The sequence below is a fragment of the Lissotriton helveticus genome, chromosome 3_1 (genome assembly GCF_964261635.1).
Source record: "Lissotriton helveticus chromosome 3_1, aLisHel1.1, whole genome shotgun sequence".
Classification (NCBI taxonomy): domain Eukaryota; kingdom Metazoa; phylum Chordata; class Amphibia; order Caudata; family Salamandridae; genus Lissotriton; species Lissotriton helveticus.
This window is the reverse complement of record NC_136061.1, coordinates 36,159,094-36,183,521: the sequence shown is the minus strand read 5'-3', so window position 1 is coordinate 36,183,521 and position 24,428 is coordinate 36,159,094. Positions and strand designations below refer to the sequence as shown.

The 24,428-nt window shown below is 44.6% G+C and overlaps 1 protein-coding gene across 4 annotated transcripts in view; it reads right to left on the bottom strand.

Moving 5' to 3' along the window:
• Window positions 1-24,428, bottom strand: part of SPEG (striated muscle enriched protein kinase) — a 1,484,310-nt gene that overhangs the window by 342,955 nt on the left and 1,116,927 nt on the right. For all 4 annotated transcript variants that reach the window (XM_078679189.1, XM_078679190.1, XM_078679187.1 and 1 more), the window contains exons 21-22: window positions 20,354-20,456; window positions 14,860-15,060 (exon numbers count right to left, since the gene is read on the bottom strand). In XM_078679189.1, the coding sequence (XP_078535315.1) occupies window positions 14,860-15,060; window positions 20,354-20,456 (304 nt within the window). The remainder of the gene's footprint in view (window positions 1-14,859; window positions 15,061-20,353; window positions 20,457-24,428) is intronic.

Sequence of the window (24,428 nt, the reverse complement as noted above, 5' to 3'; positions counted from 1 at the left end):
CTGGACAGGGCGTGGTGTGGGGTGGACACATGTGTATAATGTACCCTGCTAGGGTTGTTCAACCTCCAACCATCGATAAGCCCTGTTGTTTCTAAGAAGTCCGAAAGCCACCTCTGCGCCGGCCTCAGAGTTAGGGCCGGGTGCCTGTCTACCTCTCCATCCATCACCGCATTAAAGTCCCCCCCCATCACCAGTAGGCCCAGCGGCAAAGTCAGGAAGATAGTACCCAGGTCTCGGAAAGTATCTGTTTGCAGGCCGGGTGGGACATAGACGGATATGAAAGTGACAGTCTTCCCCTCCCACTGTCCCGAAACGCCGATGTATCGGCCTCGATGATCAGCCCATGTGGCGTGTACAGTTAGGGGAAATTAGTTTTTTACCAAGACACCTACTCCCCTAGACCCCGCGGTGAATCCTGCGTGCGCCACCAGCTTATAACCCCATTTGTGTAAGGCCATGCAACGATTACCAACTAGGTGTGTCTCCTGTAGTAGCACTACATCTGGGGAATGCCGCCTAATCAGCTGGTGCACCATTCCCCTCTTGATTTTGTCTCCAAGACCATTCACATTCCAACTAATCATATTTATCCCCGATCCTCCTCTAACAATTGACATGGTATTGGTAAGGAATCAGCCCAGTCATAGATTTGTCACCAGATGCAAAAGGAAAAAGAGAACAAATTGCAAACAATACTGCACACAATACAATCCCAAAATCGAAAAACCCCACCTGTCCCAACCCCCATCCCCCTCCCTGCACCACTGCATATGGCTGTCGCCCATACCCAACTAGCAGTGTGCCTGTTGCCTAACCTACGAACTAACTAAAGGTAGTAGAGAGGAGGAGGACCAACACCCTGCCCCCCTCTCCAGCCTCCCCCCAAACACATCCCCGGAGTCCGGGGCAATCCACAGCAATCATACAGTTAAATGGGTCTAGTCAAGAAATTGGATGCGGAACCACCCCACCCCCTAACATTCCAGTACTGCGTGTAGAATCTTACAGCCTTCTTCATTCTTGTTCCTGCTGTTCATCTCCTCCACCACAGTCTCGTTCCTCCGGCCCACTCGGATACCTGCTGTCTAACCAGTTCGAATCCACCTCAGGGTTATCAAAAAAACAGGCCTTCCTTTTAACTTCCACAACGTGCACCTAGATTTAATCCAACTAGGAATGAGAATGTATCGGACAAATGAGACGGTTTCGGACAATCTATGTATACCAGATGTCGAAATGTTACATAATGTGGCGCAATTGTATGACAACAATGATTCAGAGTCAGTAGTTAATTATGATGATCTAAATGTGACTATTGATGTTTCATGTCCCAGTGGGTTTGAACCCAAGTCAACATTTGTACCTGTTGTGCATTGTGATGCGATTGAAATATTCGAGAAAAGTGTTATTAAGGATTTAGAAAATATGATATATTCGGATAAACAGCAAGGTAAACACAATCTTACAGCCACCCAGATCAGTGTACTAGAGGACCTGAAAAAGGATCCAACTATAGTGATAAAGCAATCTGATAAGGGGGATAATATTGTGGTATAGGCAAAAGACGATTACCTTAAAGAAGGGTTACGACAACTGAAGGAACAACATTGTTATCAAATTGCATCCAGAGCTGAGGTTTTGGCATCTAATACTAAGTATAATGAAATGCTATGTGATTGGAAAGACAAAGGCATATTAGAGTGGGATGAATATCGAAGTCTTTGTTGTAAACATACAAATACTCCTATATTGTACCTACTACCTAAACTGCATAAAAACCTTGTTACACCGCTGGGTAGACCAATAGTGTCCTCCATGGGTTCACAGTTAGAGACAACATCTAAATATATTGACTTTTATTTGAGACCATTTGTGATGGCATTACCAGCCTATTTAAGGGATACTATGCACTTTTTTAATATGATCGATGGATTGGTATGGGAACAGGCTTACTTGTTGATAGCGCTTGATGTGACAAGTCTATATACATCAATCGGACATGACCTGGGGATCCAGGCCATTCGCCACTTTCTACGAGCTAGATCAATCTCATTGTAAATTCACACTGAGATGTTAATTGAAATGATTAACTACTGTCTGGCGAATAATTTCTTTTTCTTCGAAGGCAAAGTGTATAAACAAACACAGGGAACTGCAATGGGCACCTGCTTCGCGCCCAGTTACGCAAATTTATGCATGGGCTGGTGGGAGGAGCAGGTGTCAAATGGTGGTGACTGTATGGGGAACAGATTATTTTGTGGACAAGATTCATCGATGATATTTTCCTAATTTGGAAAGGTGATGAATCAAGTGCTACAGCCTTCTTATTAACATTGAATAATAACATCTTAAACATAGAACTCACCTCACAAATGAGCAGAACTAATGTTGTCTTTCTAGACGTGGAGGTGTCATTTAAGGGAAACCAGTAAGTGACAAAACTCCTTAGGAAAGAGAATGCTGGCAATAGTCTTTTGTCAGCCTCCAGTGCTCACCCATACAGTCTTATTCAGAGTATCCCATTTGGGAAACTCATTAGAGCTAAAGGAACAGTAGCACAGATCAAGAAATTCTGTTGGAAAAACAGGAAATGCGCAAAAGATTTCAAGCTTGAGGCTATACGAGGAAAGTAATTCAGAAGGCAGTAGAGAAAGTAGATAAGATACAAAGATGAACCCTACTAATTGCTAAACAAAGAGACAATACGCAGGCTGCAAATCAAACCAGATTCATCACTACGTATTCCAGTCAGGCGTATAAGGTGAGGAAGATATTTAACCAGAACTGGCATATTTTAAAAAACAGATGCAGTTCTGGATAAATACCTTAATGAGTCCCCGCAAATAACATTCAGGAGAGGGAGGTCTCTGAAAGATGAACGAAGTCCAAATGCAGTAACATCCCTAAACACCATAAGGCAGGAAAGAATAACGGACTCCACATGTTGTATGCATTGCAAGGCATGTGTGAGCAGTAAAAACTGTATGAAAATCAGGGTCCCGAATAGTAATAGAGATTTTGTGATCTGCTCCTGCTTCAGGGGCTGCGCTGAGGACACCGCGCACCCCCTATCTTCTTGGGACTTCCTGGTAGCCGCCTCCAGAGCGCCCCACGCTGAGCGTTCCCTCCCCCTCTGACGGGCAGGTCACGAGGGCGGGGACGGGCGTGTGCTTCATCTTGGGCTGCTCTCTGGTTGGCGGGGCAGCTCCTCTGTCCCTCCCCCCCTGGCAATTTCTTCCTGCCGGGCTAGTCCCGCCTAGCTCTGTTGAATCCCCAGACCTCCCGAGGCTTCGCCGGGAGCAACAACGCTGCCGAGGCGCGGCGCAACGATCTTTTTAAACAAGTGCTTGGACACTTTTTACTTACCCTGCTCCTGCTTCAGGGGCTGCGCTGAGGACACCGCGCACCCCCTATCTTCTTGGGACTTCCTGGTAGCCGCCTCCAGAGCGCCCCACGCTGAGCGTTCCCTCCCCCTCTGACGGGCAGGTCACGAGGGCGGGGACGGGCGTGTGCTTCATCTTGGGCTGCTCTCTGGTTGGCGGGGCAGCTCCTCTGTCCCTCCCCCCCTGGCAATTTCTTCCTGCCGGGCTAGTCCCGCCTAGCTCTGTTGAATCCCCAGACCTCCCGAGGCTTCGCCGGGAGCAACAACGCTGCCGAGGCGCGGCGCAACGATCTTTTTAAACAAGTGCTTGGACACTTTTTACTTACCCTGCTCCTGCTTCAGGGGCTGCGCTGAGGACACCGCGCACCCCCTATCTTCTTGGGACTTCCTGGTAGCCGCCTCCAGAGCGCCCCACGCTGAGCGTTCCCTCCCCCTCTGACGGGCAGGTCACGAGGGCGGGGACGGGCGTGTGCTTCATCTTGGGCTGCTCTCTGGTTGGCGGGGCAGCTCCTCTGTCCCTCCCCCCCTGGCAATTTCTTCCTGCCGGGCTAGTCCCGCCTAGCTCTGTTGAATCCCCAGACCTCCCGAGGCTTCGCCGGGAGCAACAACGCTGCCGAGGCGCGGCGCAACGATCTTTTTAAACAAGTGCTTGGACACTTTTTACTTACCCTGCTCCTGCTTCAGGGGCTGCGCTGAGGACACCGCGCACCCCCTATCTTCTTGGGACTTCCTGGTAGCCGCCTCCAGAGCGCCCCACGCTGAGCGTTCCCTCCCCCTCTGACGGGCAGGTCACGAGGGCGGGGACGGGCGTGTGCTTCATCTTGGGCTGCTCTCTGGTTGGCGGGGCAGCTCCTCTGTCCCTCCACCCCCTGCCACGCCCTGCTACTTCCGGTCTCCTACTTATGGCACCATTATCCCGGCCGCGCAGCGGACGAGCGCAGCGGGCGCGACGAAGGCGCGCCGAAGTAGCGCCTAAGTTAAGCCCGTCTGCGCCCGTCCGCGACGGGCCGGGACCAGGGGCCATACTCCCTGCTTCCTTGTTATCGTACACGCCTGCTCAACTTCTCTCCTATACCATTGACGTGCCTCTCCCCCACACCCTCACGCAGCATCTAGTTGCTTTGGATATCTATGTTCCCCGTTCAGACCGTGTTGTGTCTCCTCACCCAATTCTTCCCCTCCCTACGCAAGACACTGATCCCTTCCCCATTGGACCCTCACCCCCCCCTCACACTGCTTCCGCTTTTCTCCTCAACACTCGCTCGGCAGGCAAACACCAACTCGACCTGTTTAATCTTCTTACTACAGACTCCCCTGATTTTCTATTCCTAACGGAAACATGGTTTTCGGAGGCTTCTCTCCCCGACATTCTTGCCATCCTTCCCCACTCCTACTATGTCCTTCGGGCTGACCGCCCCACGGACAAGGTTGGGGGGGGTGTTGCCATGATTGTCCGATCTACTATTCAATTTCAGCTTCTTCCCCAAGCACCCATTGCTGGAGTGGACTTCCTGGTTGCTCGCTCTTCCAATCTGCTGGCACCTCTCACCGTCGTCCTTGTTTACCGCCCTCCCCTGAACATGCCCCTGTTCGTGGCTTCCCTGCAGGAACTTCTCGCCACGCTGGTGGTTAATAACTCCTCTGTCCTTTTGCTTGGGGACTTTAACTACTGGCCTGGCGATCCCAGGGAGGATTCAGCATCTAAGGACTTCACGGCCACTCTCCTCTGTCTCAACCTTAAGTCCCACGTCCAGGTTCCCACCCACAAATTTGGACACATCCTGGACCAAGTCTGGTCATCTCAGGACATAGTCTCCCCCCCCTGTGTCCTCCCATGTACCTGGTCTGACCATTCCCTCATCTCTTTCTCTATCACTACTGGCTCCCCTCACAAGCCCCTTCGCCCCAAGAATGTTTTCTCCCGTAGCTGGAATCGTGCTGACTTGGCTTCCCTTTCTCACTCCCTTGCTTCTTCTTCCCCTGATCTCACTGGTATTCCCCTTGACTCACAGGCTGCTGCAGTTGGTAATTGGCTCTCTTCTGCATGTGATTTAGTAGCCCCCCTCAAGCTAGTCAAATCCATCCGCCCTCATGAGGCTCACCGTTGGTTTAGCCCGGAGCTCAAGACTCTTAAACTGGAGCTTAGACGCTCAGAGCGCCTTTGGCGCCGCAGCTACTGCCCTGACCATAAGGCCAAATACAAAACCCTTCTTAAAGAGTACAAGCAGGCCATCCTGGCCACTAAGACCAAGTACTTTTCTGAACAAGTGGCGCTCTCGGCCAACAAAGCTAAAGAAATTTTTTCTTTGGTAAACAACTTGGCCACCTCTGATCGTGCTTGCCCTCCCTTCACTCCCTCCCAGGCCCTCTGCTCTTCTCTTAACAACTTCTTTATCGAGAAGATTGTAAAAATCAAATCTAACATCTTGGTCACTCCTTTTACTCCTCCTCACTCTGCTCCCCCTGCGCCTAAATCCTCCTTCTCCTCTTTTCCCCCCCTCCCTTTGGACTCTTTCCTAGCTTTGCTCACCAAAATCAAGTCTGGTTCCCCCACTGATTGTGCCCCTGCCCGTATTCTTAAAACTCTCTTTTCTTCCTGTCCTGATACCCCTCTCTCTTTCCTTAATGCCTCTCTTTCCACTGGTTTGGTCCCTTCTTCATTCAAATCTGCTATTGTTTCCCCCATTCTTAAAAAGCCTGGTCTCGACTCTTCTCTTCCCTCTAATTTCAGACCTATCTCTCTTCTCCCTTATCTGGCTAAAATTCTTGAGTCTTATGTTACTTCCTGTCTCTCTGTTTATGTTGAGCGGAGCCAGCTTCTGGCTTCTCACCAAGCTGGCTTCCGCTCGGGTCATTCGACCGAAACCGTGGTGTTGGCCGTCCTCGACGAGCTTAAGGCCAAGGCCGACGTCAACTCCCCTCAAGCCCTGATCCTCCTCGACCTGTCCGCTGCGTTTGACACGGTCGACCATAACATTCTTCTGGACCGTGTCAGCGCAGCGGGCATACGAGGTTCTGCCTTCTCCTGGATCACCTCTTTCCTGACAGGGCGTTCTCAAGCCGTTCACCTTCCCGGCTTCTCTGCTTCTCCCCTCCCGGTGCCCTGTGGGGTCCCCCAAGGTTCCTCTCTCTCTCCCCTTCTTTTTAACCTCTATATTCACCCTCTTATCTCTTCTCTTCTTGAGCTGGGGGTCTCTGTGTATAACTACGCTGACGACCTCCAGCTCGTCTTTGATCTTTCCTCTACTTCTCACTCTCTATCCTTTTTTCACTCCACCATGGTCTTTATCTCTGGGTGGATGAGCGCCAATCACCTCAAGCTCAACCCAGATAAGACTGAGCTTGTCCTGATTGGCGGCTCATCCAGTCCCTGGTCCCCTGCTTTCTGGCCTCCCATCCTTGGCCCCCCTCCTACCCCCGTTCCCTCTGTTAAAACTCTGGGCATCAAGGTCAGACAGGACCTGTCCATGCATGGCCAGGTCAGTGCCGTGGTGTCCTCCTGTTTTCTTTCCCTCCGAATGATCCGGAAAATCTCTCGTTTTTTTTCTCTCGACTCCCTTAAAATTATTATTTCCGCCCTTATCACTTCCCGCCTTGATTATGGCAATAGCTTGTTCGCTGGCATCCCTGCCTATGAAACCCGCCGCTTACAAGCCATCCAGAACCAGGCCGCCCGTCTCATCTTTCATTTGCCCAAAACCCATCACATCACTCCCGTCCTCAAATCCCTTCACTGGTTGCCCATTTTGCAGAGATCTCTGTTTAAACTAGGGTGCCTTGTTTACCGGGCCCTTGATCACTCTGCACCGGCTTTCATCAATTCTTTGATTTCCCGTCACACCCCTGCCCGCACTCTCCGTTCATCATCTTCTGCCCTCCTCACTGTTCCCCGCTTTCACAAATCTCGCACTGGTGGAACCCGTTTCTCTGTTCTTGCCCCCCGGTTCTGGAACTCCCTTCCTCTTTCTATGCGTTCGATCCCTATTTTTTCTCATTTCCGTAAAGCGCTGAAAACTTTTCTGTTTGCCCTGGCCTACCCCTGCTAATCCTCCTGGCCCTGTCTGTTCGGTTCTTCAGAGCTCCCAGCGCCAGGAAGCCGTTTGGCCATCGTGCGCTCTATAAATATTTTTCATTCATTCATTCATTCAAAGGGAGCTATGATTGTAATACAGAATTCTGTGTATATTTCTTGATCTGCCCATGCAAGAAAATGTACATTGGCAGTACAATACACAGAGCCCGTGAAAGAATTTTGGAGCTTAAACAAGCAATACGCCACAACAATGAGCAATATCCTGTAGCTCGTCATTTCAAAGCTCTCCACGGTCAAAATGAGAAACTTTTATCATGCATAGTTCTGGATGTGGTAAAAACCACAAAAAAGAGGAGGCGATGGAGAACGCCAACTCAGGTCTTAGAATCGAGATATATGATTTTGAGACACTATTTCCAGTGGGTCTGAATTCCAGTGAAGAATTAGCTATACACCTTGGTTAAACTTGGATGAATTAAATTTGAATTTATGTGTGTGATATAGATGAACCGGCATGACAAGAAAATTGTTGAACTTTACATTTTTAAATTATGTACAGAATTTCTTTGTATCTTTGCTTTTCACAATTTTGTTTTTGTAAATACTGGAGGAAACTGCATAGATTGACATCATGGCTGACAGCAAAATCATGAATTAAGAGATATAACAAGTGGCTTTGGTTGAATATCTATTGTACAAGGAATTATTGTGCACATATGACCGATGCTCAAATGCCCACTAGGGTGGGATCAAAACTCGTAACAAAGAAGTAAAGTTTGAACCGACACGGCCAGTACAAAAGCCCACTAGGGCAGGACTAATGTGCTAACAGCACTGTATCAGTTGGGGTTATATTCAATTTTATATACATATTTTTATATATATTGTTGACTAGATATTTTGTATTCCTAAACATATAATAGTTTGTAGGAATAACTCCAAGTTGCATTCTCTCTCTGAATTAAGAGGAATGCTGATACAGTATTAGATTCTAAGTATGGAATGTATTTTACATTGAGCAAAAATTGGGACTATAAATAAGCAGATAATTGAAAAACGATAGCAAACCAACACACTTGGATTTTAGCCTGAAATGAATTGTACCATTACAAAATGGGGTTGATCAGTTTTCTGTTTGCATTTTACAAAGTCCACTTTCTATGTTTATTGGGTTTGTTTTTACACGGAAGTGAAACAATGCTTGCCTCACTGTGACCATGCCGTAAAGGCAAAACGCGTCGGCAAGAGGCTATCTGTAATTGAATAAATACCATTTAGCACTTTGGAGTGTCCTGGCTTCCCTTTTTATAGAATATTAAGGAATTGGTGATATATATATATATATGTTCATCTCTGTGTAAAAATATTTTTGTGTTGTTATTATTATCTAATTAAAATCAACGAGGTTGTTCACACTCCAGAACAAAATACTTTTATATAGGAGCCCCAAACTGAAACTCCATGTAAGCCAAATTTATTGATATAATCTTATGTTGGATCCTTGATGACAAATCAAAAATCTTTTATATATTATTTACCCACCTCCTAAGGGAAGATTGGTTTGCCCTATTGTGTTTGATGTCTCCTGCAAGACACAAGGCATTGGCAATTTCCAGTAACTCTGACCGAATCAGCAACAAGTTCTCTTTAATGGGCCAGCCAAGTATGGTTTATTTTTAAGTGTTTAGTTTAGCACCATCTTTAACCATATGATTGAAGCTCACACAGGTGAAAGCTGATAACGAGGTTTGGATGATTGTGTGTCAGATTGAGGGAAGAGCTGTCTGCTCCATTCAAGGTGACATTTCATATTCTACGGATCCCCTTTTCAGATGAGGAAATAGAACTGGTCTATGGTGAGAGGAGCCTTTTCACAATGCTTTTGTTTTGGTGTCCTTTTTAAAAATGTTAAACACTTCCTCATTTGATATATTGTTGGATACATTTGGTTAATAAAGTATTCTTTCTTAACATTTTGTATTGTTTTAACACATTTTCTCATATATGTGCAGTAGATCTATTTGTCAATTGCTGATTCAGATTTTTCTAATGCCATTCTATTTTCCAGTCCATTTGTTTAATATTTGCTAGTTCTTGGTTAAACTATTTGTCAGCTTTCTACTTGGCCATTGGAGGCTTTTTGAATTGTAGAGAGTTCTCTATGCGCAGTGTGTTTGAGACTTTATAGTGTAGATTTCAGAGGAATCTCTAGGTTAGTGGACAAAGTACAGTGTGGATAATACACAGTGGCGAATACTTCATTTAATCTACATTCAAAGCCTCACTTTTCCTGAGTAAACCATGTGGAAAGATTTCATTTTCATGCTGATGCATTAAACAATAGCAGAGAAAGGGATCAGGGTGAGGCCTGTTCAAGATCTGGCTTGACGTATGCTTCTGAGGTGATGACACCGTAGGTGAAGAAAAAATCTAGTGGGTAGTCTGCCACGTGGGAGGATTCTGACAAAATGTGGGTAAAGGCTAAACACTTTAAACGTTTGAAGGTTTCAGTGGCCTATTTACTGTATGGTACAGCTACCCAGAGGTTGTAAGTGCCCAGGAGCATAGATCTTTATAGCAACATTTGGTTTGATAAGGCCATGGCTCAATTTATTCATTAAAGCAGAATGCAGAGTATTATTGAGATTTTCCATATATCAGAGAAAAGATGAAAGACTATAAATTGGGTGATCCACATTGTCACAACAAATGACATTGATCCTGGGAGTTGAGCGAATGTCAATGGATCATGATAAATGAGTACCACACCTCCCTCCGCCACGTAGTGTGAACATTGTTGAGTACCGTGACAGTGTGAGGCAGAAATCAAGGGGCATATCTGCAAGGGGCCGCAATTGAATTGTCGCTGCTTTAGCGTCTGTTTTCGTGCGAAATGCGGTGATAATTCTATCGCACTATCAGCAAAGACACACTAGCGTGTGTTTTCATGCCTCAACGCCCTTTCCCTTAACGCCCAGCTTTGCATCTCTAATGATATGCAAAGTGGGCATTCCACACCAGAATAACGTGGGGAATGTTGCTAACCGACATTTCCCCTATTATTAATCTGCACGCTAACTTGCACAGCAATAAGAAAAGTAGCGCTAACCGTGCTTATCGCTACTTTCCTTACGCCTGCTTTCAATCTGACTTAGCCATTATATCAAATGGAAGGTGGATATTATGGCTAAGTCTGCCCTGCCCTATCATCAAGCTATCGCCTATGGCTGTGCGATTATCGCTGGATTACCAACGATAATCGCACATTTAGCAGCTATCGCTTGGATTTTTATCGCTTTGGAGATATGCGTCACTGATAGCGAGCTATCTCAGCGATAAAATGCAGCGATAGCCGGCGATAATTATCCTCACGCTAAGCGCGCTTAGCGATAATTAGCGCCGGCTGTTGCTGATATGCCCCTAAGTCTCTTGTACACCGAAGACAGCATACACCTCTTCCCCCAATCATACTGTGTGTCAGGTTGGTGTTTTATTGGGTAGGCCTATTTGGGTGCTTCACATCTTGGCTTTGTGACTCTGGCTCATGGTTATATGGGCATTCTACAGATGCTTTGTTTACATTTGTGATCAGAGATGGTATTATGGTTTGATTGAAAGTTCCTGAGGTAAGAGGGAGATCGTCTATGTCAGATTTTGTTTGGTCACTTCGGATCACCTTCGAGTACTGGGTCTTCTGCTGCAGTTTGTCATCAGTGGTTTGTTATTTGGGGGTTAGAAAGAGCCTATGTGATGTAATCAATGACTGGGGGCCAGGGATCAGTTGATAGCAATGAATCCTTTAAGTGAGCTACTTTGGGTTTCTTTTCCATGAGTTTTGTTTTCCTGCCACATGAGATGACACTGAAAAGATCAATGTGAATGTGCACTGCTTGAACCATTATAGTTACCATCTCATATACATTTAGGGCCATATGTACAACCCGCCAATTAGCGAGTCGCAAATTGCGTCGCATTTGCGACTCGCGAATTGGACTGCACAACAGTGTCTCAGAAACTGTTTGCGATTCCTAATGGGGCTGTAAATTGCATGACTCATTAATATTAATAGGCAGGCGCAATTTGCGACCCCTTTAGGAATGGCTGGCATTCACAGGGATGGTGGCCTGCTGGGGTCAGCAGACCGCCATGTCTGTGACTGCTTTTTTAATAAAGCAGTATTTTTTTTTTTATGCAGCACGTTTTCCTTAAAGGTAAACGGGATGCATTTAAAAAAGAAAAATTAAACTTTTCACTTTCATTTTTTTAAGGGCAGACAGTGGTCCCTGGGACTGCTACCTGCTCTTAAAAAGTAATTCCCCACATACTCACAAAGGGGAAGTAGGTGGTATACTGTGAGTGTTTTGCGGCCGCAAAACATTACTACATAGCATGTTGACTCGCTGTTAGGAAGGGATGTACCTTCCTAATAGCGAGAGTCGCAAATGAAATTTTGCGAGTCAGTGATCTCCCGTTTGCGGCCACAAAACAGGGTCGCACATCTGGCCCTTAGTGTGTAATCTCCTCTGAGCTATTGTTCTGGGTCACTAGCCTGATTCCTCTGGGACTTTTCAGTCTACTTGATGTGTTAAGAAGGTCAGAAAAGGTCTTGCCCGAGTATTAAATATCCCAGATGTGGAAGTGCAGATCACATCTCTTCTTCACATTTAGGTCAGGGTGTTCTCAAAGGGCATTTTTCTTGAACATGTGGGTGGCATTGTTGGAGATGATGATAGGGGTAGTGAATTTCCCAAGAGTTGGTTCTGGCTCAGCTCACGGTAAGAAGAGATGTGTTCGATACATCTTTGTACTGATTTTGGAGGAGAATTTGATTATGCAGTGCACATACTTGAAGAGCCTCTTACATTGTTTGTGGATTGCCAATCTTAGATCTTAGTACTGCTCTGCATCTGCTGGAGAAAGAGCCTCATAAACTGAAATGTACTAAAAATTAGTGCACATGTGACACAGTGCAGGCACTTTGTAAAAATGGATTGGACCTAAGGTACTTCTGGGAATAAACACAGTGCTATAGATTGTGGAGTCCATTTACTACCCAATACATTTCTTCACGCTAGTTTGGTACAGTGCATGGAGTCTTTCCTACAGGTATAGCACACAATGGTGGTCTAAATAAGTGTACTGTGCCTACTTCCAGCTAGTCTTCTCCTGTATCTGGCTCTCCAGCACACACAATTATTTCTTCTTGTTTTACTTATAACTATCCTGATGTCAATTCTCAATCTCCCCTCTTTCCGCTAGTACATTGGTCCCCCTCATTGCTTCTCACCAGCTAACTCTTCATTTTTGACCTTACATTGGCTCTTAACAGAGGTATCCATCTCTTCAACATGTCACTCAACTTGCATACCCACTTTTAGTCAGTAACCGTATCTTAATTTGCTCAGTTGCTGGTCTGTCTCATGACCAGTCATTATTGCCTATCTTGTGACATGCACTTGGCCTGCCTCTTTCTTGGTGTGCCTCCTATGCCATCATCTCATTAACTATCTCCTTTCCCTGGCCAACTCATGATGTGCCCCTCTAGCCTGCCCTCTCATGACTTGTCACGTATTCCTCACCTCCCAACCTATCTGCATTGCCTGTTAAGCCCATAACCTTCCTAAACCTAGGTAATATCTTCTGTTGTTTTGTTATAATATGCCCTATTTCTTGACTTGTCCCCTAACATTACATGACCCTTCCTGTTTACCTGTTTATCACATGGTTTGTGTTCCTTGCCTATCACAGGGCTTGTGTCCTACGCCCAATCTCAATCTTTTAACTTTGCCTACCCAACCCAAGACCTCATTTCTTTGCCTTCTTTGGTAGGTATTTTGCCTACCATTCTTGGGTCCTATGCGCCTGGTTTGTTCATTTCATGACCTACTCCCCTGGTCTGCCCATCTCATGGCCTGTGCCATTTGCAGCAACTAATGACCTCCTGCCAGATAATTTCTTGTCCTTTGGCTTACGGCCCGATTTAGAGGCGGGGACAGGGTACCCTGTCACAAACATGATATAGTACCCTGCTCGCCAAGCCCTCAGTCAGTGCCCTATTTAGAGACTGGCGGACCTTAAACTTTCCATCGATGGAGCCCCCATTTGCTTTTTCGAAGCAATACTTCCTACCATAGTACAACTGTGTATGGGCAATTGGAGCAATAGCATTACACTGCACGCCCCATTAAGGGTAGATGGTGTAATTGCTTTTTTTCTTGTAGCTCACCAAACGGTGAGACAGGAAAGAAAACAAAAATGACTGCCACACCCTGGAAGAAAGCTCCCAGGGTGTGGGGTTTTTCCATTTTTTTTCAGAAATAAACTCTGGCTTTGGGAACCTATATGTGATTTAAAAAAAGGTAAAATGTTTACTGAATGGCTGTCAAAGCTGACGGCGCCCATCCACCAAAGCGTTGGTACACTGAAAGGAACCACAGTAATGGAAGTTCCATTAATTTACAGATATGACCGCTGGGCCGGCAGTCATGTCTAAAGATAGACGGAGTAACGTCAGGATGGTGGTGGTAATGACCTTCACTATCACGAAGGACAATACCATGTCCATCAAACCCTAATAAGACCCCTAGGCTGTCCATCTCATGATAATGTCTCATATGAGCTACTGCATGACCTGCCATCCAAGTCGCTCACCTTTTCTGTTCATCACATGACCTCAGCACCTGGGAGTTTGGCCCTTGACCTGGGATGCCCCACCCAATGATGTGTCACATTGCATGTCAAACTCATAACCTGTCTTTGTATTTTCATCCTCACATCCTGACTCACATTCCCCATCTCATAACCTGTATCTTTTGCTTTTCCATCTTGAGACTTGTTCCCTGGTATGTTTATCTAAATACTTGACTACCTCATGCCCTGTATTCTTTGCCCTATCTAGTGATATGCCTCCTGTGTTCACCATCCCTTGTCTGTTATGCTTGGAGCTACAGCTTTCCTTCACATGTCCATTATAAATCTGTTTTCTGTCCATCACATCACTTGTCTTGTAGACCCACATCTCATGTATATTTGTCTACGCTCATGAACTTTGTCTTTTGAATATAAGCCTCATGACCAATTCCCCTAGCCAGTCAGCTAAATGCTCATTCATATTTGTTTATGACATGCCTTGTCTTCTTTGCCAGCCCATCTCATATATGACATTTCATGCAGTGTATCCTTTGCCTGTTCATTACATGAATAGTCTTCTTAGCCTCTTTATCTCATAACCTGGCTTCCTGGCATGTTAATCTCATGACCTGTTTCACAGGGACCGCTTTACAAGTCTTCCAGACCTGTCTATTACATGATCTGTCTTCTTTAACCGTCCATCTCATGATCTTTTCCCAAGGTCTGTTATCACCTACCTTCTTTTCCTGTCCATCACATTCCCACACTCCATTGCCTCCCCCATGCATCCCTTTTGCCATCTTTTTAAGGATACAGCTCCATGATGAGAATGATAGCACTTTTTTTCTCAAAGGCGTCATGGAAGTACACAATACGCTCATGGTCGATTTCGGAAAAAATAGTCATCTCACGGCGGGCCGAAGATTTGGCCTTGGCTCGGAATGATATGAACTTGCCAGCATAATCCAACTTGCTGCTTTTTTCAGTCACCTTACGTATGTACGAAAATGCACCTCTAGGAAACAAACATAATTTTCATCAAACAATTTGGTGAGTGAGAGATGCCGTAACTAACCTAAGACTTTAATACTTATTGAATAACTCCCACTAATCTTTCAGACAGACAGCCAATATCCTGAGAAATCCCAAAACATTCAACAAGAAATGTTACCACTGTCTTGGGACACAAACATTTATTAAGTAACAACGCCACCACATGCACATCTTCCTCATCAAACACCATCACTATTCGCAGACATAAGGAGGCACTGAACAAACCTAATACTGTAGCAAACTTTATTGCAAAACACCTTCAGTATCCCTATTACACCCTCACATGTTACAACATAAGGTTTAGTATCATCAAGTTGACACTTTAACAGATATGCATTCACAAATATGTTCACTGTCCTTGCACATGCTTACGCAATAATAAACAGCATCACTGCTCGGGCCTATATTCATACATTCATTGATAAATACTACCACTCTGAGAAGAGAAAGCCAAACATTCCATAGCAAACACCTGTACTATCTTATGATATACCCAATCATTAATAACAAATACCACATGTGGCATGAGACATCTGCAACCAGCACTACCATTGTCCAGAAGTGAATGAGGTAATCTAGATTAGGAATTCCTTCTCCTCCAATCCTTCTGCAGTTGAGGTGCTGTTGTTCCAGAGCACCACCCTAAAGGCACCATCTCTTTTGGAGGCTTCTAACTACAGGCCCATGCAGCCCTGGATGGGCCCCTTACACTGGTCGTTTTGCCCCGTCCAGATATCCACTTTCCACAGGGAACACTAACTCTGCAGAGGATGCATATCTTCTGAGGTGCCAAAATATATTCCAGAATGATTGACTCTGCAGTTACACAAGCCTGGGCATCTGCACACTCTGCAATGCTTGAAGCTGCACTTTCCACTAGCAGGATTTCGTCTATAGATATGGTGCAATGTGTTTTACCCTGACACTGCTTCCTGATTGACTCCTCTCTCCATACATTAGCAGTCAGACTGGGGTGTCTTCTCCACACCCTATTCCTCAAGGGAAGTCAGGCCCCCATAGGAGGCCCTCTACTATCATGGAGTGATTCAGAGTATATATGCACTATTCGTATCCATACTGGTAATTAAATTACATGGGGGAAGACATACTGTGCTTCAGGGCACAGAAACCTAGTGTTTGCCTTCAAATGGTAAGAACCTGGTATTTGTAAAGCGTAAACTAATCACGCCTAAGGGTCTCAAGGCACTGGGGCCCTTCGGGAAGATTAAGTGAGCTATTGCCCAGAGACACATGGTGCTGGGCTAACCTGCCGCCGGCGATCTAACTGTGAGCCCTGTGTTCCGGAGTCAGCCGCCCTGGCTGCTGCGCCACACCTCTTCCTAATAGCACTTCTACATGTTGCAGGGTGCACTGTAGTGGGTGTGTTTTTCCTCTGTCCAAATTGCACTAACTGCGTGTTGCAGAGTGCACTTTTTGGGGCATTTTAATCTTTTTAAAGTTAGAGTACAATTTTTACTCCGTTTGGCGGGGCTATTCCCAGGCGCCATCTTGATTTGGGTTAGCAGTCTAGTGGCTGAGACCTACTCCCAAATTTCTATTTAAAAAGACCCATGACACTTCAGTGCGCCAAAGGCAAGCTCGTCTGTGCCCGTCTGCGTTCCGATTGCATCCAGCTCCAGCTTTGCTGCCCAAATTTCAAATGAACAGGACGGTAAGTGGCCCAAAGAAGCACTTCTAGCCTTGAATAGTGACCCTTGCCCTGGGGCAGGGAGTCATGAATACCAATATAAGGGATTGGCTTAAATCTTGGTGCGGTCACCGGGGCTGATGGGAAAGGTGCTCCATCTTTGGAGACCTCTAATGGAAAAGCAAATGTCGAAGCCTATCTCATCAATTGCAGGTCCCTCCGTAAACACTCAGATGATATCTGCCTCTCCCTATCTGATAAGACCTGGAACCTAATCTTTCTTACTGAAACCTGGATGAAGGAAGGCTCCAACACTGATCTGGCCCTGGCTGTTCCCCCCGGTTTTCGGATTTTGTGCGCTAACCGGGGGTGAACAGGTTGGGTGGGGGAAGGGGAGGTGGCTGCTTTGCCATTGTCCTGAGGGACACGTGGGAGGTTTCTACTTCTAGGCTGGGCCAAATTTGTAATATTGAGGGCATGCTCTTTTGTATCAATCTCACATCCTAATTTTCCTTCGCTGGCATGCTGCTGTATAGGCCACTGGACTGCCCTAATAGTTGTACGCCAGAACTATGAAACACCATTGCCCAGCTGATGTTACATTACACCAATTTCATGGTTCTGGGAGATTTTAACATGCAAGCCGATGTCCCAAACTACCCTCAGGTTTCTCAGCTAATTCTGACCTTAGATGGCCTCAACCTAACTTAGTTAGTCGCTTCCTCGACTCATAGTGCTGTGCATAGGCCGGACATAGTCTTTTCAAATATCCGTAGTATGAGAACAGAGGCCCCCATACGCTTGCTATCGACGGATCACTTTCTTGTCCCGTTCAGTTTTAGTCTTGAGGGCAACCAACCAATGAATCTCAAAACTTTGGAAAAGAGGAGGAACTGGAGGAAAGTCACGAAGGAGGCCTTTGGGCCTGCCATTCATGCAGTCTTGCGATCTCTGCTGGGCAACTCCGACAGTGATTCGACCTGATTCAACCTATGGATCACTAATGCATTGGCTACGATTGCCCCTTTAAAAACTGTCACTGCTAATAGATCTAAGCCATCAGCCCCCTGGTTCTCTGTGTAACTTAGAGTAGAGAAAGGCCTCTCTGAGAGGCTGGAGCACAGCTGGAGAAGGTCATACAAACCCTCAGCTAAAAGCACCTATAAAGATGCTCTGAAACAATTGCGCTGACTGAGGAGGCTTAAGATGAGAGAATATTTTGCAAGGCGCATTGAGAATTAAGAGTACTCCTCTAAAGAAATCTTTAATACTGTAAAATCTTTTGCCACTCTGGAGGCAATGGAATGCGCCTTCCTTCCCCTGCATGAGCCTTTCGGATTTCTTTGAGGAAAAAATTCAAAAAATTTACTTCTCATTCCCTCCGGTAGCTGGAATTGACGACAACCAGCAACCATCTCCCAACAACCCTCTTGCCACTTTTTCTGAATTTTTTCCAATATCTGAAAAGGACTCTCTTGAGGACCTTTTGAAGTGTAAGTCAGGCTCGCAGGGGGATCTTTGCCCAACTCAATTTCTTACAATGGTGGCTTCCTGAGTAAATCCAAAACTGAATCAAATCTGGAATACCTCTTTGAAATCCAGCATTTTCCAGGCAGTATGGAAACAGGCGTTCCTGCTGCCACTGCTTAAAAAGCCCAATGTGGATGTGGGAGTGCTTAGCAATTTTAGGCTAAAAGCATCCACGAACATCCTAGAGAAGATGGTTCAACAACAGTTAGCTGCCTTTGTGGAAGCCAAGGGCTTGCTGCATGATACACAATCTGGCTTCCAAGCTGGTTATAGCATGGAGACAGCACTACTTGAAATATCCGAAACAGTCAGAGAGATGAAGGCCAACGGCTCGTCCGCTATGGTAGTACTGCTAGATCTGTCGGCATCGTTCAATATGGCAGCTCATCCGACCCAGCTGAAGAGATTAAATCATCTCTTCTTTTAGGGTATGGTGTTATCTTGGCTGCAGTCTTTCGGATGTATGACATTACAACGCATGCTTTTACATCGCATGCCTTTACAACGCGGTATTTACAACGAATACCTTTACAACGCATAATGCTTTTGGGCGCTGGATAGTGAATAGTTTAATTTACTATTCCAACTCCAGTCCCCGTGGATAGTAGGGAAGGTGTTGGATAGTACATTAAACCTATTCCCTATCCTAGAGCGCCCCCCAGCGCAATGTGTTGTAATGGTTTGCGTTGTAAAAGTTGCGTCGTAAAGGCACTGCGTGGTAAAAGTTGTGTTGTAAAGGTTGTACACCAGTGCCACAGGGTTCGGCTGTAAACCCATTGCTTTTTAATCTATATTTATCCCCTTTGGCTACTCTCATTGTATCCTGGGGAGTGAAGGTTGTTTCTTATGTGGATGACACGCAACTAGTGTTTTCTTTTAGAGAACACTGTAACAGCCATCAATAACTTCAGAGTGCTTGAAAGATATTTCTAAGTGGATGAACCACAATATTCAGAAATTAAACGCAGACAAGACTGAGGTTCTTTTTTTAGTCAGGTGACGCCTCCTTTATCGAGTCTCTGGCAGCCTTCGGAGCTAAAATCACCCCCAGCTATGGTCGTGTCAGCTAGAAACCTGGGAATCAGGTTTGATACCGATCTCTCCTTTACGGTTCAAATTCAGCAGATTTCCTCATCCTGTTTTGTGAAGTTAAGATCTGTCAAGAAGCTATTGCATTTTCTCCCAGAGGAGAGCCGCAAGATCATTGTCCATGCATTAGTGACCTCGCACTTGGATTATGCCAATAGTTTATACCTAGGGCTTCCAGCTTATCTGATTCTCAGACTGCAAATAATTCAGAATGTAGCGGCTAGGATTATTTGTAGGATCCCTCTTCGCCATCATATCTCCCCCATTTGAGGCAGCTCCATTGGCTCCCTGTGGCTAAGAGGATCGAGTTTAAAGCCCTGACATTGGCCTTCAGAGCCTTAAGGGGCATAGGGCCACATTATCTCATATATAGGCTTAGCATGTACCATCAGGTGCGAGCCCTGAGATCTAATCATCTGCGACTTCTTTGCATTCGAAGATATGCCAAAGCTCAGTGAGGTGGCGGGTCTTTCTTGGTAAGGAAGGCTAAGCTCTGGAACGCTCTGCCACCCACCTACCATTGGCTGAGACAGAACAGGGATTCAGGAGGGACTTAAAAACTTGGCTCTTCAGTCAGGCCTAGATTAGCTGGTCGGTCTTTTATTCAGTCTCGCTTTTTGCACCAGGACGTCTCAATGGAGGTAGCTGAACGCTCTATAAATGGCTTTGATTGAGTGATTGATTGAAATCTCCAAAACCAAGAAGCACAGATCCATGTGTAACTCTTTCTCTCAGATGGGTTCAATCAAACTATAAATTACCTAATTATTGGCTATTTACATTGGAAACCCAGGAGTCGAAGCCCTTTATGCATCCCCACACTCTCTCCTGGACAGAATCCCTCAAACCTGTGTATCTCATAATGCTGCACATCCAGAAGACACATGTTTTCCCCAGGACACCCCCTTCAACTGATATCTTCACTCTGCCCAAGAACCTAAACCTGTATGTCCCTGCTAATCTAAGAGACTCCAGTGTTAATTATTACCTTCCAATATCTTTGTGGATGTCGTAATAATCGGTCAGCCTCCTTATCTTGTGCATCAGCGAACCATCAGTTTCATCCCCGGCCCGATCTGCTTTAGGCTTAACTTGAAAAAATAATAGAGAGAAAACAAATAAGATGGCAATCAAGTAGCATGGATAAACTATCCAATGATTTCTGACAACTGCCATGTGCCTCTCTCACACTGTCCGCATCATTTGCACAGTCCATCTGTCCTTCTTTAGCAGACTGGTCATTGACCATATCTGATCACCCACACTGCAGTCAAGATGCAAACATGACAGATAGATGGAAAATTAGACTGGAGGCGAAATCAGTTCACCTTAAAAGATATTGTCTGTTAAAGTGAGAGGCGGAACAGTCAAGAGGGTAAACAAGATGCAATGCAGGAAGAAGGGCATCAAACGACTGGTGCATCTTACATGGGGCGGTAGAGGTCCATACTTCAAGCACAGTACTCAAAAATGTGTTAACAGTGTTGTACTATACTGTTAGGAAAGTTCTCCAGCTTTGACAATTGGTGGATTCCACAGCAAGCTATCGTTAAAATATTTTGAATTCCAGGAAACTGAAACTACTGCTGGCTCACTGAACTCATGGCCCTCATTTTTAGGTAATGACTCTCAGAGAGTAGTGAGGTTAAACAGGCAAGGCTTCCAGATGAATGAAGCCTTAGGAAATCAGATTCTGTTGCCATGAGGAATGGCATTACATTGCAAGGTAAAGGGAGTGTTATATTTTTTGTAAAATAAATACCACATTTAGCCACAATTAAGCTACATTTCTATAATGAAAACGAACTTACTGAAATCCTAGTTCTGCATAGTAGGAATATTCATTGAACCTCTGAAGGTTGAACGTTCCCACCTGCATGAAGGGATCCTGGATCACTTCAAATCCTATGCAAACGATGTAGCAGTGCTTGAAACATCTGGCATTATTTTTAAGTGAAGTCACAAACTCGGTAGCCTATACAGGCTAATTGTTTCCACAGTGTTTATTTTACCAAATAGAGTTCATTGCAACAGCAATCCTCAAGCCCTTGCACAGATCAAATGGGTGAATTTGAGCAAATGACATACGTAGACTGATAGGCAGAATCTAAAGAGAAGTTGAACACAACTCGTAGTACCTCTTTAAGGAGTCACCAGCTTCTATATTCCATCATGCCATGCAATGATAGTTGCCGGAGAGCCTCAGTTCTTTTTGACAGGTTTACATCTATATATCGATGAACCTAGGGCTTTCCACCATTGGAGAATAGATACAGGGGAGGAGGGAAGGTTGTTCATGTCTTCAATTAGGACTTTATCATGGAGAACTAGGATTACAAGTAAGTACTTTCTCTTCTGCATCGCAGGATCTTCACAATTCAATTAGTATTTATTATGATTTAGAATTCCGAAGAATTCCACATAAAGTACATAAATAAAACATCATTCATTACATACAGAAAGGCGAAGTAAGAATACAAGTACAATTTTATACTAAAAAAACCAACGAATAAAAAGAGGACATTTTCCTACAGTAGATTAGACTATACAGTGGGCTATGTCATATCAATGCAAAAGATCTTTTTTCAATTAAAACAAAATATGGACTGTGAGGAGAACCTATTTTAAAAAGAGTACACTGAAGAGTTAATTACAATCATAATTGGGTTCAAGGGAAAGGGAAAAGGAAAAAGTACTACCCCATCATACAAAGTGCAGGTGCTCTAGGCAATTTCCGAAGGGGTGCCTACCAAAAGCTCCCCTACAAAAAGTGCAAGTGCATTGTGCAATCTTTTCGGGCAAATGCCTCCCTCCCTCCCTTAGCAACAGTATAGTTGAATTAACATCGAGAAATTATAAGTACTCGGTTCACTTAAATAAACAATTTTCCATTAAAACACACTATAGGCCGTCAAGAGTACCTGATTTTAAAAAAGTACACAGAAGAAACAATGCCAGATATAATCCGAATTTAGGAAAAGGGGAAAAGCACTATATTGACATAGAAAAGTGCAAATGCTCTGTGCAAAATTTGGAGGAGTTATTACCAACTCTCCCCTAGCAGCTATACAAACATTTTAACCCCAGACTATTAAAAACAACTATTTACATATCATACAAAAAGTGCAAGTGCTCAGTGCAATTTCAATTAACAGATATAGCAGCAATATAGATGAGCTACCATTTAACTATTTCAAACGTGCAACTCACTTAAAATATTTCAATCCTAATAAATATTTAAAAATTCTTTAAAGAACCGAAAGATTTTAACATACATCAGTTCAGACGGAGGGGACAGAAGACAATTACGGGCCTGTTCGGCTGTTGAGATGTTATACTTTAAAAAGACAATCCTTAAATATCTTTGTCGTATTGAGTGGAGTGCGGGACACACAATCAAAACATGATTCAGATCTTGTATTCCGCGATTACACAAATGACAATATCTTTCATTTTTGGGAATACCCTCCCAGGCACCTGTTACAATTCTTAGGGGTAATAAATTCATTCCTAGCAGCAGAATAACCCTACGAACACCGTGTTCCAGGTTCCAGAGAACATATGGCTGGGGTTTTTTGACAATAGAGCTCCCTACAATGCAGTCCATCCTCCCATTCAATGAACATAGTATCAGATCTCTTTCCCGGGAGACCACATAAATTGACTTCTTAATTATCTGCTTTAACGAGGTTTTACATAAAGATGCTGCTCCTTCCTTATCTAGACCGAACATACTTAAAGCCTTTATATAATTTCTAAAAATAGCGCTTTTCCCCTTCATATCTATAAATATTTCCCTGTGCAATGCTGCCCTCAATAAGTTATCGGGGCCATTACTCAAAGCATTGCACCATCTTAGAGAGGCAGCCATTGATAACACATATGTGACAGAAGACCAAATTCGAGCCTAAGTGCCGCAACTGGCGCAGCATAGTTCAAATTACATCTTTCCTTCCACTTTCTCGAATTTGGCCCATTCACACTCATCTACTGTTTCACTAGCATAATTCAACGTCGGCGGTATTTTTATTTTATACACCGAAATGATGTGGGAAAAATGTCTTTTCCCACAATGCATATACAGGCGATTAATTGCAGACGCTTGTGAAATTGCTTTCCCTTTACAATGGTCCATATGTCTGCCAGCAGAACACTTATTTGAGAAGATTTTTCCTAAATATGCATAAAATTTCACAACTTCAAGTTTTTCCCTTTCCAAAAACCAACTCAAATTTTTTCTCACCTTACACTCTTGATAGCTAAAAATCATAACTTTACTCTTTAAAATGTTTATTTAAAAAAAATGCTCCTCTGTGTACTTAACCAGCTCTCTCAATCTTCTTTGCAGCCCAATTTGCGTTAAATCCATTATTATTGCATCATCTGCATACAACAAACAACGTAATTTAAGAGGACCTAATTGGGGAGGATCACCTTTACTCCGTCCCACACTACTCGGCAGATCATTGATATAAATAGAAAAGAGTAAAGGTGCCAAAAGGCACCCCTGCTTTAGCCCATTGTAAGTACATATTTTTCTAGATAGGCCTTGGGATCCCCCCAATAAAACGTGTGTCCACGTAGAGGAATGAAGTGCAATTATTAGTCTTAAAAGATTCCGTGGGATCCCCATTGTCACCAATTTCCTCCACAGCGTCCCCCTATCGACCCTATCAAACGCTGTGGAGAAATCTATAAAGGCGGTGTACAACGGGATCCCTCTGCCCACCGGATATTTTTCAATTAAAGTTTGTAAAACAGAAATATTATCCAGAGTGCCACTATTCTTGCGGAATCCTGTTTGTTCCAGAGGTATATGATTGTTTCCAAATGCCCACTCTTGCAAGTGGCCAAGAATACTCTTTGCAAACAGTTTCCCCGTTGCATGGATCTTCACTGATAGTCAAGAGTACAGACTACAGTAGCACACTTATCCTCAAGTGAAAGAGCAGTGTCTGTGCTCAAATGGTATGGGGGAAGAACGTATCTAAAAAGATTCTTAAGAGCATTGTGACCAACTATTGTGTCTATTGCAGAATCCATGTCTAGGCAGTAAAGTTTGA